The 19,481-nt window shown below is 39.9% G+C and overlaps 1 protein-coding gene across 1 annotated transcript; it reads right to left on the bottom strand.

Annotated features, from left to right (window-relative positions):
- Positions 1-241: 241 nt before the first annotated feature.
- LOC121504440 (protein Wnt-2b-A-like) lies at positions 242-18,590 on the bottom strand. Its single transcript, XM_041779196.1, has 5 exons — positions 18,052-18,590; positions 9,150-9,370; positions 8,175-8,452; positions 7,071-7,335; positions 242-3,766 (listed from the first exon to the last, which is right to left on the bottom strand). The coding sequence occupies exons 1-5, from the start codon at positions 18,201-18,203 to the stop codon at positions 3,537-3,539; spliced, it is 1,146 nt and encodes a 381-aa protein (XP_041635130.1). The 5' UTR covers positions 18,204-18,590; the 3' UTR covers positions 242-3,536.
- Positions 18,591-19,481: the final 891 nt, after the last annotated feature.

The following is a 19,481-nucleotide window of genomic DNA, read 5'->3' as shown; positions in this document are numbered from 1 at the left end:
AGTCCAATTGAGAGTCTGTAGCTACTTCACTGCTTATTCTGCAATGTCTTATTGGCCAGGTTTCATTGAATACTTCACGTCTCACAAGTCAAGCAGTCAGAGCCAGTGGATGTGAGTGTCAAGGACTAAAAGTTGCATTTGATCAAGTGATTTGTCCGACAGAAGGATCAGAAAATCTACAAATGTTAATAAACCACAGAGAAGCATACATTGGAAACAGTGTTTATGATAATGACTGGTTTAAAAACAGCAACAGAACTTCAAACTTACTTAAGCTCTCATTCGCATAAACATTTTCTTTTAATATCGCCTCCTGTACAGTTAGAATATTGAGCTTTCAGTATCTTGCTGTTCATTTTACACAGGGTTGTAAGAAAACATAGCAGCATAGACCTCATGTGAAACTTGATGACATGAATGTACACTGTAAGGCCTTCTTATTTGAAGGTAATAGCAATACAATATCAGCAGCTGTTGTGTCCGTTAAACCTGGCAGTAATGAAGACGATGCTGTTGCACCATCAACAATTGCTGACCTTTTATCACAACAGTAATGTTTATTTGTCAACCAGCAAAGTTGCAGTTCACCCAGTAAGACGAAGCAGCACCAAAAACTTTGTGACCCATTGGGAACAAACAGAATATCTTGTTAAACAAAATATGATCGAAGTGAAATTGATGAGCACTCATATCAGGGATACACAGTATTGGATTTTTGCAAATATCTGATGTGCTGGTATTTATTTATTTTTTTTTTTAAAGGTGGTTTAGCTGATGCAAATAAATGTATGTGCACAGCTTTTTGATTTTATGAAACAACAAGTATCTCCAGTGCAAAGAGCAGCTGAGAGGAGAGCAGGGAAGTGGACAGTCTGGTAGTTGTTTTACGTGTAGGGCTTTATTTAAAATGTTCAGGGCTCACAGTGGACTCCTTAAGGGTGCAGCACCCTAAGCAGCCACTGACTTGGTGACGAAGCATTATTGGAAAAAAATTACATTTTTGCTATTGATAAAAACAAAACAAAAAAATGATACCTTGGTAGCTAAAATGCATCACCAGGTTACCTTCCATACTTGCCTTAAGGGCTTCTGTTTGATCACCAGATTAACAGTACAATCACAATATCTTAGCTAAATTTTTGGCCTGGATTGTCTTATTGGGAAATTGTGTAATGTGGCTGCAAAAGTTTAAACAGTTTATCACAGTTGAAGATTTTTGCTGCAGTAGTCTATGTAAAAAGAATAAGAAAGCCTGCTACCAGTCAGTACATTTACATGCATAGTTAAGCAGAGCTACATTATAGCTCCATTAGGATAGTTCATTAGACAGCTGTCCTTGTCTTGTCCTTGTCAGGCACTGGGGAAAAAATCAATACATGGAAGAATTTCTGACACTGCTATGCACACTGGGGATGTACCCCCCTTCATCTAGATACTGTTAAGTCTAGTTTCAGTTTACCTTGCTAACAAGTTAGCAATCAGCTAAATGGTTGAATGGCAAAAACATAAAGATTTTTACATCTCTGTACATTTTGTACATACCCTACACTTTTGATACAGACAAGAGACATGCTAACCCTTTAACTTATGCCAGTATCTGAAGCCAGATGACAATGCATCTTCTGCTACACTTAGCATTTAGGAGGTTCAAATTCCAGGTCAAAGCCCTTGTACAATTTGGGTCTGGTTGCATTCTATAAGTGAAAAAGTAAATCAGTCTCCAACCATACTATTAAGGTATGTTAGTCTGACTTTGACAAATGTGATTTAATGTGATTTCAGTCAGATTATGTTTAAATTGGTTTTAATGGCCAGTTTAAGTCAGATTAACACAAATATTCGACTTTTTCTGATTACATGTAAACATACTGACTGTAGAACTGAAACAACCATTAGGAACGAGAGGTAGAACTGAAATTTACTGTAAGGCAACACAGTCAGAACATGTTAGAACTAGGGCTGTCAAAGCTAACACGTTAATACAAGTTTTGTATGACCCCATTCTCATCCCATTGTTAGTGAGATTTGAAAGCGGTGCTGTAGTGATGTTGGTAGCGAGCAGAAATGGAGAAAGGACAGACAGTTTTGAATGGCAAGTTCAGCTTTAAGATCATGCCAGGTAAGACTTGAGTTGTTTGCTCTTACTGTTGACGTGAACTGAGTTACCCGGAGTTTGTAGAGTCTTGTATATCCCTTAGCACTCGCTGGCCAAGCACACCGCCAATGCAGAGACCTGCTCCCCTCGCCAAAGGTCATGCTGGGTTGTTTACAATGGCGGAACGGGGAAAGACCTCAAGTGATTTAAACTTAACTGATGTTAAGCATGAGATAAGTGTTATGTATTAGGCTGCTGAGGACAATGGAGGACTTAACTTCTAGAAGTCTGAAGTTGGACAATACATTGTGCTATTATTCAATAATGTTAACTTAAGCTCAGTATCTGTGTCACTTTTTGGGCTTGAGCTTACCATGTGATGCTCTCAATATATTTTTGAGCATTTAGAATCTTTGAGCTTAATCTAGGGAATTTTTTTTTCTGTATTTGTTTTGAGTTGTTGACATAAACATTTGCATAAATAAAGCATTTTTGTTGATAAGGGTATTTACTAGTAAATCTTGAGAAATATTCCTGTATGGTACATGTAGAACAGATAACAATGGCGTGATTAATTTACAATTAATCTAAAGTAAACAAAAAATTGTAAGATTAATGGCGACTAAAAATTGTAATCTCCTGACAGCCCTAGTTAGAAGAATTACGGACTTTCAGACATGTTAAATACTATTTGAAAAGTTAACCCTTTCAGAAAACAGTACAAAGTCCTGGTGAAGCTTTAGTGTATTCTGCTAGTTTGTTCTTTTTGTCTCACAAAAACGTCCCAAATTAATCTCTGCCACTGAAGATCAGTCTTTATTTTTTGTCGATTGTTTTTCTTCTTTGCTGTTGACTGTGGGATTGTCTGCTCTCAGTCAGACTTTCATTTGCACCCTGCGTCTTATTGTAGCTTTGTTAGAGTTGCACTTAGCAGCAACTGTCTTATGCATTAAAATAATTTCCTTGCAGTGACAGAATGACTTCATATCATTTTAAATGATAACATGCTTTGATCTCTTCTGTGTTTGTTTCTCTTCAGGCTAAATATTGCTATAAAATTGTCATCAAATTGAGCCGTCATGTGCTCATAGTCTTTATATATTGCAAAACAAGCAGATATAACCTCATATCTCTGCATCAACAAAGGGTGCATTTACAGCAACATAATATTCAGCCATTTGTATCAAAGGTTCAAAGAAAGTCTTCAAAAAGGTTCCTCACATAGTCCAGACAGTTTTTAAAGCAGCACATGATCAGTCACTGGGCCTAATTTCCAGTTTAGTATCAAGGTCTGTGAAGTTTCCGCTCCAGGAAGTGTTGAAAGATCAAAAGCCAGAGGTAATACAGTTAAAAGATCCCAATTACATATCCTGTGAAGAATGCAGCCATTAGTGCGCAGGTTAATGAGTCAATGGTGGCTGTGATTGGTCATGTCTCCTTCTTAGGTGATGTCCAGCCAGTCAGGTCGTTTGTGTGGCTTGCAGGTGTGAATGTCCACCATGTCCTCGCAGTCTTGACACTCCACAGCGCAGCACCACTTGAACTTGCACTCACACTTGGTGACACGTTTGACACGCATGGTGTCATAGCCCCGCCCACAGCACATGACCTCACAGCCATCCGTGCCTCTGGAGGACTTGTTGCACACTCTGCCTGCTGTTCCCAAGGAGCCTGTAAAGAAATGTGATCATGTTATTGATACAGGAAAGATAGTTATTTTCTTACAGCATGATGATGAGGATCTGACATAGAAATGATTTGTATCAACTGGGAGTATATCAGGAAACAGCTGTTTTATTTTTCCTCCTGGGGATGAGTCAACTATTCATTTATCTATTAGAAAAAAATCAGAGTGATCAGGCAGGAACTTTATTCACTACCTCTTGTCCGTTCTACATTTTGATTTCTGATGTATGTCTGTCTTGTATGAAAGCAGACAGAGACACACGCAGCAGTGTCTCTGTGGATCAGATCACAGAAGGAGAACCAAAAAATTTCTCTGACTTTTACCTGTGTTAAAGTTTAGTCCCTTTTTCTTCTCTGTTGTTGTTGATGTTACCTTCTCTGTCCCAATAACAGAACTCTCAGTTCTGATGCTGATCGTCAACATGACACACGTAACTTGTATTCATTAGGCCCTGTCCACACACAGACCAATTCAGGAGTATACGCAAGTTTTTTTTGTCGTATCGGTGTTTCATCCACACAGAAACGGTGTTTTAGGAGGCCATCAACGCTACTTTTTGAAACTGGGTGTCAGAGGGAACAAATCTGTAAACGCTTACCATTTCATCTCCGTGTGGACAGCCAATTGCATCCTTCTTGAAACAATGACATAAAACATAGCGTAGCCCACTTACACCGCATACGCATGTCGAAACCAAAACAACAATGGCAAATTACAGTGTTGTGTTTGTGCTGCAGAAGCTACTGAGCTTATTATGGCTTTTACAGCAAAATCTGATGCTCCTTTACCACCACCAAGGACAGCATACACCAGATGTTCTTAAATCCTCCGTGGCAGCATTACAGCGCCACTTACAGGCTTGGCATATATACTACAGCATATTCAGTTGTGTTTCAGTGGCTCCGTGCTTACGCGGACATTTCCTAAAATGATCCCATATTTACGGAAAATGTTTGCAAAACGAAACGGAAATATATATCGTTTCCGTCTCCGTGTGGACAAGGATTTAGTTTCTGAGCAGGGATGTATCTAGACTTTTTATTGGGGGGCCCAGGCTCCGATTTGCGCAGGAGGAAAATTATGTTTGTGTGCCAACAAACAATAGATCATATATATCATTATAATATTTAGCTTTATGATTAGAATGTACTTTAAAAAATACTAAAATAAATTTAAAAAAAAGTAGTAACAATGAAATAGTTCAAATTCTAAAGTGACGTGCAATTTCTAGTAAGACGAACACATTTAGAAGACTTTGAAAAAATAAGTAATAAGAAAAATTTAGTAAAGACTAGAAGGTAGAGGTGTTGGAGTTGGGTAACATTTCACCTCAAATGTCTCCCTGACTCTCACATTCCTGTTTCTGACTCTATCCACTGTCCTCCTCTATGAATAAAGGCCTCACAAGTAAAGTTCAATGACACTTCCAGAAATAAAAGCCTGATTTGTCCTTTTTTATGAGGCTATTCGTCTTTTCACACATGCTTTAATCCTGATTTTTTTTCGTGATATTTTTTCCTATTTGTCTGATGCAAATTTATTTATCTCTCATTTCGAGGTCTTTGCTAAACTTCGTTCACACTGGTCATTTGTACACGTTATGTTCATATTTTATTTGTTATTTATCATCTTGTATTTGTAAATATTGACAAGACAGGACTCTATTGTAAAATGAGAAGCAAATGAGAACCAATTTTCTAATACAATGTTGAATTACAATCCAAGATTTCTAATACTAATCCATTTCCTGGACTGTGTGCTCAGTTTAAAACTTCAACTTGTGCACTAGTTCGTTTTAAGCTGTGTGAGCTGAACTTTGAGCTATAGCTCATTTTAAGTGTAGCTTACACAACACTGCTGACTTCACCACTCTTTCAAAGAACCGTCAGGTAGCTGTTGTTGCTTCCAACCCTTTTTTCATTAGCGCCTTGTCCTAGAGGAGTATCAGCTGCTCAGTTTTCTTTGGAAATATTGATACTGTAGATGTCAAGAGCTGCTTATGGTGTCATTTGGCCACCTCCAACACCAGCTAATTCAGTCCAAAAGACCGACACTTTCTTTTTTACAGAGCAAAGTATTTCTTTTCCCACGCTCCTCGACTGGGTATTAGCTTCCAGTTAGGCTTACAAAACTAGTCTCAGGGCCCAACACAAAGGTGTCCATGCACCCAGGTGTAAATTCTCAGCCCAAGATCAGGTACCAGGTCTAATAACAGAGCATCCCTAAAGTAAAGAGAAGAGGATAAGAGCAGATATTCCCCCCTCAGGCTCTTGGGAGTGGAGCTTAATACTGACCAAAGGAAGGATTTGAAAAATAAGCCTGCATGTATCCTTAGGCTGTGAATTCCTATACAATGGAGATTAGTGGCGAGGAGGGTCATAAGCTTATTTTAAGATCACCTTTTAACAAGAAAAGACAGCTTTTCTTTGAAGGAACACGCCTTTATTAACCCTCAGCTGTCAGGCTGCAACCAAGCCAACAGCAGGGCAGAGAGGGAGAATCTGATAACTTCATGTCCACTCCTGCACATGTGCACTACGCTGGCTTACCTACTGAGCTAGTGAACTACTTCACACTCTACTAAAGGAGCAGGACAGAGACAGAGCTTAACAAGGCAAACAAACACTGGAATTTCAGGAGATGTTAAAGGTCAAATCATTGAATTTTAAGCTGTGAAGGAATGTTAGCTTTCAGTAGAGAAGGCTCTGATTGTCAGAGATGTTGTCAAACCAGTGGAGGGCCAACCACCTGCTAAAAAACTGCACCTGAAAACTTGACTTATTAAATGTTTTGTCCATGCACATTCTGAATAAAATGCAAGAAGTATGGTTGAAATTTGACATACTCTGAAGTCTAAGATCATAATCTATGTTCTTAATAGTGGGGATCTTTAAAAAGAGGGTCTGCAAACTAGATATGTATATAATATTTTAAGATATCTTTGTCATTTCATTGACCTTACCCATTCAGCTACATTTTTCAACAAGAGCAGACATATTTGTATGGATCCAAAAACTCTAGCATGACTTAATATCATCAGCAATGCATGAGAGAAAGGCTTGTGTTTCATTTGTGTGAACTAACCCTTTAAAAATGCCTAAGCCAAATATGTGCTCAGAGTTGGTTGTAATCATCATGTCAAATTTGAATCACAAATTGTGATTGTGTTTGTTGATAATCTTATCTAAAGTGTCAATAAAAATCTCACTTTGGCAGCTAACTCTTATTTTTTTCCTTCTCCAGGAGATTTCTCAGTGAGGAGACGTAATTCTCCGTTCATCCACTCACCTGCTGAGCGGTCCATGAGGCAGTAATCTGGTGAGTTCTCCACGAACACCAGCTCGTTCTTGGTGCTTCCCTTGAAGTCCTTGTCAGCAACCGTGAAGCCCGTCCCATCCTGGTTCATGGTCACCTCGATGGCCGTGTTGTACTTCTTACGGAGGTAGTCTCCTGTCCGTCTGAAGTCAGACATCGCCAGCCAGCAGGTTCTCAGAGAACAGGAGCCGCTGACCCCGTGACACTTGCACTCCAGCTTCATAAAGCGCTTCACCGCCTGCAGCACAAGTCAAAGGTGACGAGGTGTTAAGTCTATTGCGCTGCCAACAGCATGATGGAGGTATGATGAGCCCTGCTGGCACAGTTCTTTGACAGATATTTGACTTTCAGTTATTGTAGTCTTTTTAAAAGCTAACTTGACAATACTGAACATGTTGGATTTGAAGTCAGATCATTGCCTTCAGACAGGACTTTTGACTTCAAGAACCAAGAATAAAATCAAACTGTTCACCTCTGGTTTGGTACACAGAGGAACACTTATATTCAGTGGTGGGCTACCAAGGAAAGGGTATAGTTATTTTTATTTTAAAACAGATGTTATTATATGCTTTATCTGGGAAAATCAATGTTGGATCTGCAATAACTTGCTGGTTAATTGATGATAATTGATAACTGATATCAATCAAAATCTATACTAACTATTCATAACTGATAAGTAGATACAGCAGTTTTATAAAACATCTGAACATTGTTGAACTTTGATTACTGGGACAAAGTAAAGCCTTATTTACATACTCTTATTTTAAGCAGTATTGTACTATTTCGAGTACTGGTAATGGAAGTCTTATCCCTGTCATCACAGCAGATGACATCAGTTGACAGGGAAATCTTTAATGCATACCAGTATGTATTGTGTCTACAGAACCAGTCCAATCTGGATGAAGGCATCCACCACATCCTCCATATGCAGTCTGAGCTATTAGATATCAAACGGTTTTCAGTACCCATTAAGGTCTGTCCACATAAAGCAATACAACATGGCATCCCATTGCAGAAAACATTTTATAATTCCTTGTTGATGCACTGTATAACTGGGATGTTACAGCTGTTTCTTACCATTCGACCACAGCGGTTGTTGTGCAGGTTCATCAAAGCTCTGGCATCTTTCACCATCCTCTCTCTGGCGTCTACGAAGGCTTTGGCAAATTTGATGCCATAGTCGATGTTGTCGCTGCATCCTCCCCAGTCAAAAGCGCCCCTCTCATCACTCGCTTGACCTCGCTTGTGGCTGTCACAGTTGCAGATCTTTAGCTCACCCTGACTGCAGGCCCTGGTGATGGCGTAGACCACTCCAGCTGAGGAGATGGCGTACACAAACGCTGCCTCACGACTACCTGAGAGCACATAAAGATGTTAGCTGAAACAGGGTAGCTCTTTCTTTCACCTGCTCTTTCTAGCGCTCTTTGTTTCTGTTCAGTAATGAAGGAGCAAAGAAATCAGTCCATTTATGGTGGATGGTGCAGACAGAGGTAGAAGCTTGTCAGCTATAACATCACACTCCAGTCGACTCTCCTTTCACCTTTTTAATTTGCACAGATGGCAGCTTTCTCAGTCACTGCACTGTGTTTTCATTTCAGGCAAGAGGAGATTCTGGGGTTATTTGGTCTGGCTTTCCCACCCACCTCTTGTCCTCGCTCCTACTCACGCAACGGAGCAGAACACAGACGATATGTCAGGGAGTAAAGCTTTGTCTGGCTGCCAGAAACATCTACCCAAATATTTACATCTTCTATTACTGTTTATACATCACCAGTATGGTGATCTGCTACTTGTTTTCAGGGAACATCCACTTTCCCAATCGTCTCTCATTCCTGAGAAGGTAGAAAAAAAACTATAACCCTTTCCCTTTCTGTTTGTACTCTGGAGCAAAGTTGATTTTATAAGACACCTATTAATTCTCTGCTTATCTGGCAGCGACAGAGACATTTACGAGGATGATTAACTCGAGTGTCGTCGGCATAAACAACCACTGTCACGCACATACAGATAACCACACAGATAGAAATCCCAGTCCCATGGTTGCTCACTCACTTCGCAGCATCACACGGCCAAACACAGTGTGGTCCCGCTCCAGGGTGCTGCAGTTCCAGCGGTGGTGTCTGAACTGGTGCTGGCACTCTTTGATCCACTCTTTGGCTCCTTCGCCAATCGACTGCATCAGGTCTGGGTGTCGCTGGCAGAGCTGTCGCTGCTTGTTCACCAGGCCGGGAATGTTGTCACAGATCACCCGAGCACCCAGCGCTCCAATGTACCTGCAGATACAGATCCATCACAGTATTAGTGATCCAAAAAAAGCTGGTTGTTTTGAAGGATGCAACGCAGTTTAATCATGAGTTCAGCTCTGGCGTAGCATTGTCAAGTCTTAAGAAGCCAACAGGGTTAAATCAGCTTACTCTTAAGATTTTTACCCTGTACAAAACTTTTAACCTTTAAATCAAGTTTCCAAATAGCTGCATGGATACCAAGATTGTTTCTTTAACCCTAAATTATCTTTATAACTTTTAACATGTCACACTTGTATAGGCTGGTTAATAATAAATCTATTGCAATCACACCATGAAGCTTTATTTTATTTTATGGAATAGAGAAGGTTGTTTTCACATTTGTGCTCAAGCTCAGTTGCTCACATTAGAAAAAACGCTCCTGTATACTTACACAGTCTAATACAGCAGGTGGTTGTATTTCATTTTTATTTCATTTAACCTTTATTTAACCAGGTTGTCCCTTGAGATTAAGACCTATTTTTCGAAGAAGACCTGGCCAGGACAGCGAACCAGTTACAACAGGAAGAACAGAAAAATACAACAAACATGATACGAGAGACAAAAAAGGGATAAACCCAGCTAAATGAAGCAGTCACATTTTTCAGTTAAAAGGCCTTTTTACATAGTTTCAAAATGATCCAGTGAGACTAGATCTTTCAGATGTAAGGTGCTCTCCAATGAGCAAAATAAGCAAAGGCCTCTTTACCCAGTTCAGAACAAACCCTTGGAACCTGGTATGAACTCCACCTGGAAGAACAAAGCTGAAAACCAGTGGTGTCCATAAGAGGTTACATCAATATGAGGGGAGTTTACCCAGCACAGTCTTGTACACAAAAATAAGCAAATGAATTGTCTGCATAGTTATAGATGGCCAACCTACCAGTTCATACAGTGTATAGTGATGTGGTTTTAGATTTTAAAGCACTGCTATGCACAGAGTCTAATAAGTGGAGTACAGAAGAGGAAGCACACATATAGATCGCATCTCCATAGTCCAACACACTTCAAAAAAGTGGCCTGCACAAGTTTTTTGGGCCTCTAAAATAAAAACCTACCCTTAATTTCAGCTTCTTCCCTAGATTTTCTATATGAGTGTTGAAGGAGAGCCAAATGTCTAAATACTTGTGTGCTAAAACTTTGTCTATTTAGTGTAGAGATCTGTGTTGTATAAGGAAATTGGAGCGAGCACTGGAAAATGGTCTTCTTAGCATTTAGAACTAGTCTAAGCTGATGTAGGGATGGTTGAGCTGATTGAAGTCTTCCTGAAGCTCATGTACAGCTTGGCTCAGAGAAGGGGCCATTGAATATACAACTGTGTCATCAGCAAAAAGGTGCAATTTACCATTTTTTAAAGTCTTGCCAGTGTCATTAACAGATATAGAAAATAAAAAAGGAGCTAAAATTGAGCCTTGAAGCACACCCTTGGAAATCTCTAAGAAGTCAGATTTAAAACATCAGTAAAAACACATCTGTTTGATAAATCTGAAACCATTTTATTGCTGTTTCTTCTATTCTTGTGGCGCTCAATCTGTTAAGTAAAATTCCAGAGTCAAATGCTTTTGATAGACCAACAAATAAGGCTGCACAGTGTAGCTTTATGTCATTAAGAATATCATTTAACACCAGCAAAGGCATCTGTAACCATGCTGTATCCTCTTGTATGCATGTAGTTGGTTTTGCAAATCCACCAAGAAGACGATAGAAGAACAAGCAACCATGGCAAACACATGCATAAACATTTGTTTATGTTCTATGCAGATGATATAAGTCCATCCTGCTATTTTGGAGGTTTTTATTGTTCTTGAGAAGCTAAGATCAACCTTTTTCATACTTCAACATCCACCGTTCACCTCAGGGAATGAAATGCAACCATGCTGCATAAATACAATGTTTTTTGTAAGAGCCAGGAGACATTTCAAATTGCCCTTGTAAATCACTGTACTTAGGTATGGTTGCATTCACATTTCCTGCCGGTTTCTCAGAGTTTTGCGAGTGTCACTCCTTAATTAGAAAAAACAAACCAAAAAAATCATCCAAACACCTCGGAGGAGCAAACAGCTGTCAACATTCGCTGTTTGGCTGAGGACATGGTACCTATCAGCAAGGTGACCAGACGTAGATTTGATTAGATAGATTAGATAAAAACATTATTGATTCCAAAGGAGATTCCTCACTTGTGTATTTTTAGTGAACTAAATAGCTGAATAATTTGTAATTCTTCATCTGTTTTATTAAAGATATGTTTGAGGTATAATCACAAATTAAAAAGCATTTAATCTCATCCAGGATTTCTAACTGTTCCACTGTGAATTTATAACAACTTTCAGTGTGCTGGTGCCCTACCACATACAGAGGGTGCCCTTTTTATTTATTTTTTGACCCTGCCCCTCAAATATCTAAGTCCACCACTGGCACACGGCATATTTTCCTCATGTAATGCCAGCCTAACTAGCAGTTAGATGTATTAGCATCCTATGAAGATGCATGAGCTCCCTCTCATTGTCTATTAGGTCTCTCTTTCTCTGGCAGGCTGCTTTCAACCTGTTTACAAGGAAAAGAGACCAAGAGACCATCAGCTAGTTAATCAATGGCTGATGACAGCTACATATGAATGGAAAAGTGCAGTGGGCTTCTCAGGTGAGAAAGCACCACTGTTCTATCATCGTCTCCAAAATCTGCCACCTTTGTACACCAGTATTCATCTATACATAAGAGATGGGAGGATCACAGACCATTATCCACTGGAATAATCTCTTGTGTGTAGAGTTTTTAACTGTTGTAGTTACATCCCTAGCGGAAGGTCATAATCAGGAACATTAACCGCTAAATTATTCCCCCCAAACTAAACCAATGTAGTACATCTGAGAGTGGTCACAGACGGACAGTTCCCACAGTGAGGTGTATGTGTGGAAGGATATTTTGAAAAAGTCAGAGCTTGAATCTCCTGAAAGTTTCTACACATTGTCAGGAGTTCATGTGTGAAAGGGGCTATAAATTTAGGGTGTGGAAGAGATTATTAAATTCCTCTCGTTCAGTCGAAAGCCACTTGGTCCCTGTGACGGGCCTTTGACTCCTGCTGTATTCACACATAATCCCTAACTTTGGAGCAACTCTTAAAAGGGCGGATCACATGCTGCTGCTATTGTGACAGTGTGTGTGTGTGTGTGTGTGTGTGTGTGTGTGTGTGTGGGGGGGGGGTCTCTTATCAACAGGACATGAGGACAGTCATCTACAGTGCAAGTGACCACTCAGGCCTTTCCCTCCCTCCCTTCCTAAGCCTGCACGCTCCACTCTCCATCCGGATATCATTATAGTCCCTAATCGCAGCCACATTTGTGTCGCCTGGCCACCGAGACAGAAACGCACAGAGCGGGCAGTTTCCACTCCTGTTATGGCTGTTCCCTTTCCCGATCTGACTGCGACTATCAGCCTGAGCAGTAAAGCAGAGCAGAAGCACTACTTGTGTTTATTGTGCATTGTACATACCGGCTGGGCCAAAAGACCCCTGTCTCCAAGAGGACACACACAGACAGACAGACGGAGAGAGAAGGGAGTTCCTGTAAAGCTGCTCATCTAAATGACTGCAATGGTTAAAATTAGTCCTCATATACAGATTATTACACATGTGAACCATCAAATGTATTTTTTTTATGGACAACATGTCTCCATTTCCTTCTGTTGTACAAAAGTGAAGCCAAAATACCCCATGATGGACACTGAAAACGGCGCTGGTGACACAGTTTGGGGTCAAGATGCACACAGGCAGGAAGTGGCTGGTGGAATCAAGAGGATTGATGGCACACCCCCTTCATCAACTGAAGCACACATTTTACTCAGTAGATCAGATGCTTTTGTTGGTTTAGAGAAGTGTTAACTGACCCCTTTCCTTGGAACCTCCCCCCACAGCCCCACATGTACCTAAAGGGCTGAGACCCAACCAAGACCCATGCCTTTCAAAGTTCAACATAGAATTATTTTATTGATAAAACCCTTAAAAAAAGACCTCCGCATGTTTTTCTTATAAAAAAAAAAAACTTGTTATAAACGACTTAATAACTGTTTTATCATGGATTTAGTCAATATAACATTTTCTGATTTGGCAGTCTCAGTGCAGACAAAGTCCCCCCCACTCTATGAGACACACACACACACACACACACACAGAAGTTTGGACAGTTTTATGTATTTAAGATGTACTTGGGTGAATACTATTGCTTTTTGTGAAGTGAAGGGCAAGAATTTCCTCATCATTAAAGCATAAGTGAGTCCTAATTAGCAAACATTACCAAGTTCAAGTTGCTTAATGATATTATGAGGATCATTGTTAGCTTTCTATCAGTGTTCTGGTGCTGTAATGTTAAAAGATGGTCATTTTCTGCTCAGGATAACACAATATTTAATGCCAGCATGAAAAGAAATCCGTTTGGCACAACTGTGTGGTTCCCAAATGGGACAGTGCAGCATTTTCTAACATTAAGCTGCTTTTTCTCCTCTGTGGGTTTTCTTTCCCAGATGGGGTTCTGTAGAAGTATAACCCAAACAAAACCTGCTAAAACGGGTCCATGGGCATGTGGCATAACATGAAAGCTGATATCTATATGTTCCCATATGCACTCACCAGAGGTGGAAAAAGCACTAGACTATTGTACTCAAGTAAAAGTATAGTTTCTTTGAATAAAATGTACCTAAGTAGAAGAAGAAATTGTAGGAAAAAGTAGCATGAAAAGTTGGAAAGTAGTAATCTATGAGTCAACGGGAGTAAAAGTAAAAAGTAAAAGTAAAAAGTAAAAGTATAAAGTTTCTCCCCCTTCCCCTGCTGGCTTGCTTTCACACCAGCAACATCAAACCATGCCTGGGCCCACTTGCGTATTTACTCAGTCTGAAACAGCAGGTGGCGGTATGCATGTAGCTGGCTTACAACCCCGCCAAGGAGGAGGAAGAAGAAGAAGCTACCATGGCAACCACTGGGGTCATGACCTGAGCGAAGATTGTTTTTCTTTTGACCAGGCAAAAAGTCCATCCTGCAGCCATGGGTGATTTAAAACCACTTTTTAAGATGCCAGCAACTTCGCTCTTCGTATCTGCACATCTGCGTGCAGCTCAGAGGATTAAATGGGCTCGCGCTGCGCAGATACAGCATTTTTTGAGTTGACAGGAGACTTTTATTGCCTTTGCACCTCCTCTCACTGACTCCAACTTGTGTTCATCTGTAAGGTGAGTCACAACAGACTGTTTATTGACTGGATTATGATGATTTCCGCCCTTCATTGAGGAAAAATGTGAACAAACTGCCACGCTGTAGAAAGAAGTTTGGTTTTTACGATTACGTCATAAAGCTGGTATGGCGCTCTATCCGGGCACAGCTGCATTTAAATCTCATCCAAATTGAACCAGAGTCCACTTGAACCGTGCCCAAGACCACCTCCCCTTGTGATTTCACCTTTTTATAACCAAATTTATCAAGCAGAACATTCAACCACTGAAACTCATTTTTCTGTACAGGAATGCAAGTGAATAACTACAATTTTACATATTAATCATGAAATATTAATGTGCTTTACTATTTTTTCAGGTTTTTTTGTAAATCAGTAAATTTGAAAATTCATAGATAACAATAATTATTATATTTTAGCATTAAAAATATCATTTGGGTTAAAGAGCTTCTACATATTGGTGTATTAACCATTGCAGAAACATAAAAAATGATTTCGGTGATTACCAATGCTGTTAATTTAGGGCAGCTGTGGCATAAACCTTACTTTGGGTGGTGGTCTAATAAATTTGTTAAGCACTGTATATCTATACAGGTTGTTTTTTTTATAAGGTGAGACTTAACCTGAAGTCAAAGTGCTGTGAAAGTCAAACTTTTGGCCATTTTCTTGTTGGCAGAAGGCTTGAACCTCCTTGTAATGTCTTCTTACTCAATACTTGATGCTTTTTTTTGCTTTTTTTTTAAAAATGTAGTGAAGTCCAATACTTCCCTCAGAATGTACTTAAGTAGAAGTAGAAGTAATGATTCTGAAAAGTACTCAAAAAAGTACAAGTACACAAAAAAAGCTACACATTTACAGTAACTTGAGTAAATGTAAGTAGTTACTTTCCACCCCTGGCACTCACACATCACATGTAGACAGAGAGAGACTGTATATAGCTCACCAAATCTCAGATGAACCACACATAGCTACACAAATGACTCTTTAAACAAGCTGCTAAATATTGAAAGCATTGTACTGGACCTGCTACAAAGCTACTCCAGAGGAATATGAAACAAAGGTCAGTACCGAGCAGGTAACTGATTTAAACATTTGGCAACATAATTTTAAGAAAAGCAAAGAAAAGAGAAGATGGAGAAAGAAGAAAATTGAATCAGCTGAACATAACTTATCCGCCACTACTAACAATAACAAGCCAGATAGGAAAATGACATGATAACATTCATCATCTCCCTGTCGCACCAAACTCTCACAGAGCTGCTTTCTTATCTATTTTCATATCTTTATGAATGTTCATCAGCACCACTCGACTCAGACATTGGTCTGTTATCATACTCCTTGGATATTTTTTTAACCGACTTAATCAGCTGAGGGAGCATTCAGCACTGACAGTGGTTACAGGCATCATCTAAAGCAGGGGTTCCCACATTCTTCAGCCAGTGACCCCCAAAATAAAGGCGTCAGAGTCAGGGACCCCCACCTCACCTTGAAGGGGATAAAGTGCAAGACGTTGCATAAAGCATTAAGTATAAAACTTGCATTTTAGGTATTCTTTAAATAACTTTTACTTACATTTAAGTACACTTATTTCTTGATAACTATGTTTTTATTTTAAATTGAACTATTTGTTGCAATAATTTTTAACAATAATATATATAATGTATAATTAGAAACCATATTAGATTTCTCTTTGTTTTTGGAAAGCATCCAGCGACCCCCCTTCACTGTTTTGCAACCCCCCTTGGGGTCCTGACCCTCATTTTGAGAACCACTGATTGAAAGAACCTCTAGCACAGTGTAAATCATGGATGCACTGATAGCACATTTTTCTAAATATGAGTACTTGATACCATAACTGTTATTAAAATGATTTTGAAGGTTTGTTGTCATAGATGTGTATCCCTCCTCTTGGCAATGTCTCAGTGCAGTTTTTTTCATTCTCCTTTACTTTTTTCTTCATTTACATTAGAAATCAACAAACTGACTCCAACTTTACCTACATAATAGCATAAGGAGAGGTTAACATCATGCTTTAAAATGATACTGAGTACTGTATCTGTTATGTTGAATCAGTTTGATTACGAGTACCAAGGCCTGGTATCAAACAGTGATACCTGGTACTGGTATTATTGGTATCTGTCCATCCCTTGTGTTAATGTTTGGGTAGAAGTCTGAAGAAAATGTCAAAAGCTTGGCAGATGTTGGCATTGCTATCAAAGCTTCATATGCTGTGTAAAGTGGAGTTAAGCTACTCATCAAACAATCCTCTGGAATTTCACATTTTCCCACTAACTGTTTGGCACCAGAAATGTTTGATAAAAAAAAGCCCTGACCTGTTCTGACTACACATTCTGTTGCACCATTCATATGCCTTCATATGAATTGCAGTTTATTTTCTCTCCAAATCTTCTACTGTTGTTAAATGATATGCACAGTGATCACAGGGTTAACAGGTTCCTTAAATCAGTGCCTGTGTCCACCCTAACTTCATGCCACCCCTGCATAAGCCAGGTGCCCAGCATGGCCACCCTAAGCCAAAGTCTGGCTCCGCCACTGCCAGGCGTCTGTCTTTCATCTATCTGGACACACATCTTCCAGGCTTCTGCTGCTCTGCTTCTCTCACAGATTTAATCAATTGTTCACAATTTATTTGCATAACACCACAAAGGAATTACACAACTGCACTGGGATAAAAATGTGTTTGGCTCTCTTGGGAAATCACAATTCATAACATTACTTAGAAAGGGTGCATTTTTTTTAATCCAAATCCATCTGTTAAACAGAGTGGAATTGTTGTGCAGTGCAGGGCCGTGATTCAGTCATCTGCTTCAGTCTGGTTTCTTAATTATAAAGTGCACATCAAATACAATTTCTCCAAGTGTAACCTGACACAGGAGAACAACTATTTCAGGTAGGTGGGATGGGGGAGGAGGGGGTGGGTGCTTGCACCCCTGTCTGTGTGTGTGCGTGTTTTTTTTTTTTCAACCTCTGGGCGTTTTAAACCTCAAGAGAAATCATCAAGGAGCATTTATTCATGCACCAGCGCCTGCACCTGCCACTTACTCTGGGCAAGATGGATGGATAGGGGAGATTCCCCTCCCCTCCAAACACCATAAATCTTCATGAAACCCATGACACACGCTGCTGAGCTGAACATCTCACTTTGCATTGATGTTTTCAGAATCAACACCAGCAGGAAAATTCCCATGCAGAGGTGAAGATTAGAGGCGAAAATCCGTGAAGACATTTCAAATTTGCAAAAATAATTTGTATTCGATCTTTTTTAGTAGATTTATGAGTTTGTTTGCACATAATTGAAAAGAACCCTGCTTTCCACTGACAGAAAACTACTTCATGATATCACGCCTGCTTTTGTGCATTCATGCCGGTTTTATTGTCTCATCTTTTTTAGTTCAGCTGTGATTTAAACTAATACGATTTAAAATCGTCACTCACCACCACGATGAGTCCACTCTGGGTGTGAAGATGAGCAGCAGCAGTATAAAAGTGGAGTATATTTTGGAGTGGTGTTGGTTTTTTGTCCCATGTCTGATCCCCATAGCCCCGCTGCTCTCCGCTAAGCTCCGAGATTTCATCAGACAAAACATAGTTCTTCTCTCATGTGTTGGCGAAAGCTGCAGAGTCAGGCGTGAAAGTCCGGGACGGGTGTGTGCCGTCCATCATTGAGGGACTAAAGGAACTTTAAACGGAGTAAGGGGGGTTTAAAACTCCATCTGTTTACCTCTGCTTGTTTCACAAAGCCATCTTCAGTACATCCACAGTCTTCACGGCGTGTTGTTATTGCAATTACTACGCGCAATGAGTCCTTCCTCGCGCACAAATTCAAAATTCTTCCTCCAAATTTTCCGCAATAACAGCTCAAAAAGTACAAAAATCCGGCACTGTAGAAAGAAAAAGAAATTACGAGGGCTCAAACTGCGCACGAGCCTAGCCGAGACTTTATCCGAGGATGAGACAGACTGTATGTGCGCGCACCTTTCCTCCTCCAGCCGGAATGAAGATGCGCACAGAAACACGCAGCGCTGCGCCGCGGTGCGTCAGCTGTCTGTGCCCCCCACCCCTCGCTCCCTCCACCCCCAACCCTTTGTCAGAAAATTACAAATGCGGTATGTAGAGCAGCAGACAGCGGGACAGGAGATGTGTATATTTAGTTTGATGGAGAGAAGTCCCTATGGGTGACGTCTGCTGCGTACAAATGAACGCGTCCAACTTTTTTATGTGCACGATGTTATTGCCAGTCATATCCTTTTAATATTCTTACTTTTAACGATTCTAGAGCTGAACGGTGTGTTTCCAATGAAGATGCATTTCTGCAACATTTCTATTTCAGCTTTTTGCCTTTCTCACTTTGTCCATTAGAGTTCCCACTAAGAGTTTTTACAGAAGAGTGAAAAGGTATTTGCCCTCTTCCCTGATTTCTTATTCTTTGCTTAGTTATCACTCTTTAATGTTTCAGTTTATCAAACAAATTTTGACATTAGACAAAGATAACCAGAGTAAACTTAAAATGCAGTTTTTAAATGATAATTTCATTTATTAAAGGTAAAAAAAAAAACCATCAAAACCCTACCTGACCCTATGTGAAAAAGTAATTATCTTTCTAAAAACTGCATTTTTTTGGAAGGCTGAATTCAGTTTCACAATCCACACCCGGGCCTGATTACTGCCACCCACTATGAATCGAGAAAACCCTTAGACAGAATCTGTCTGACAACGTGGAGTAGGCTAAAAGATTTAAAAAAGTAAAACACATTATGCTACAAATCTAACAAGATGAGAACGTAATAGAAGTCTATCAGTCTGGAAAGGGTTACAAAGCCATTTCTATGGCTTTGGGACTTCAGCAAACTACAGAGAGCACCATT

This window comes from Cheilinus undulatus, linkage group 3 (assembly GCF_018320785.1).
Source record: "Cheilinus undulatus linkage group 3, ASM1832078v1, whole genome shotgun sequence".
Taxonomy (NCBI): domain Eukaryota; kingdom Metazoa; phylum Chordata; class Actinopteri; order Labriformes; family Labridae; genus Cheilinus; species Cheilinus undulatus.
This window is presented reverse-complemented; position numbering and strand designations above follow the sequence as displayed.

Coding starts and splice junctions, on each gene's coding strand:
- LOC121504440 (XM_041779196.1), bottom strand. CDS start 18,203: ATGTTTTGTCTGATGAAATCTCGGAGCTTAGCGGAGAGCAGCGGGGCT. Junction 9,371..18,051: donor AGAGTGGACTCATCGTGGTG/GTGAGTGACGAT, acceptor CTGTATCTGCAG/GTACATTGGAGCGCTGGGTG. Junction 3,767..7,070: donor CCTCATGGACCGCTCAGCAG/GTGAGTGGATGA, acceptor ATTTCTTTACAG/GCTCCTTGGGAACAGCAGGC.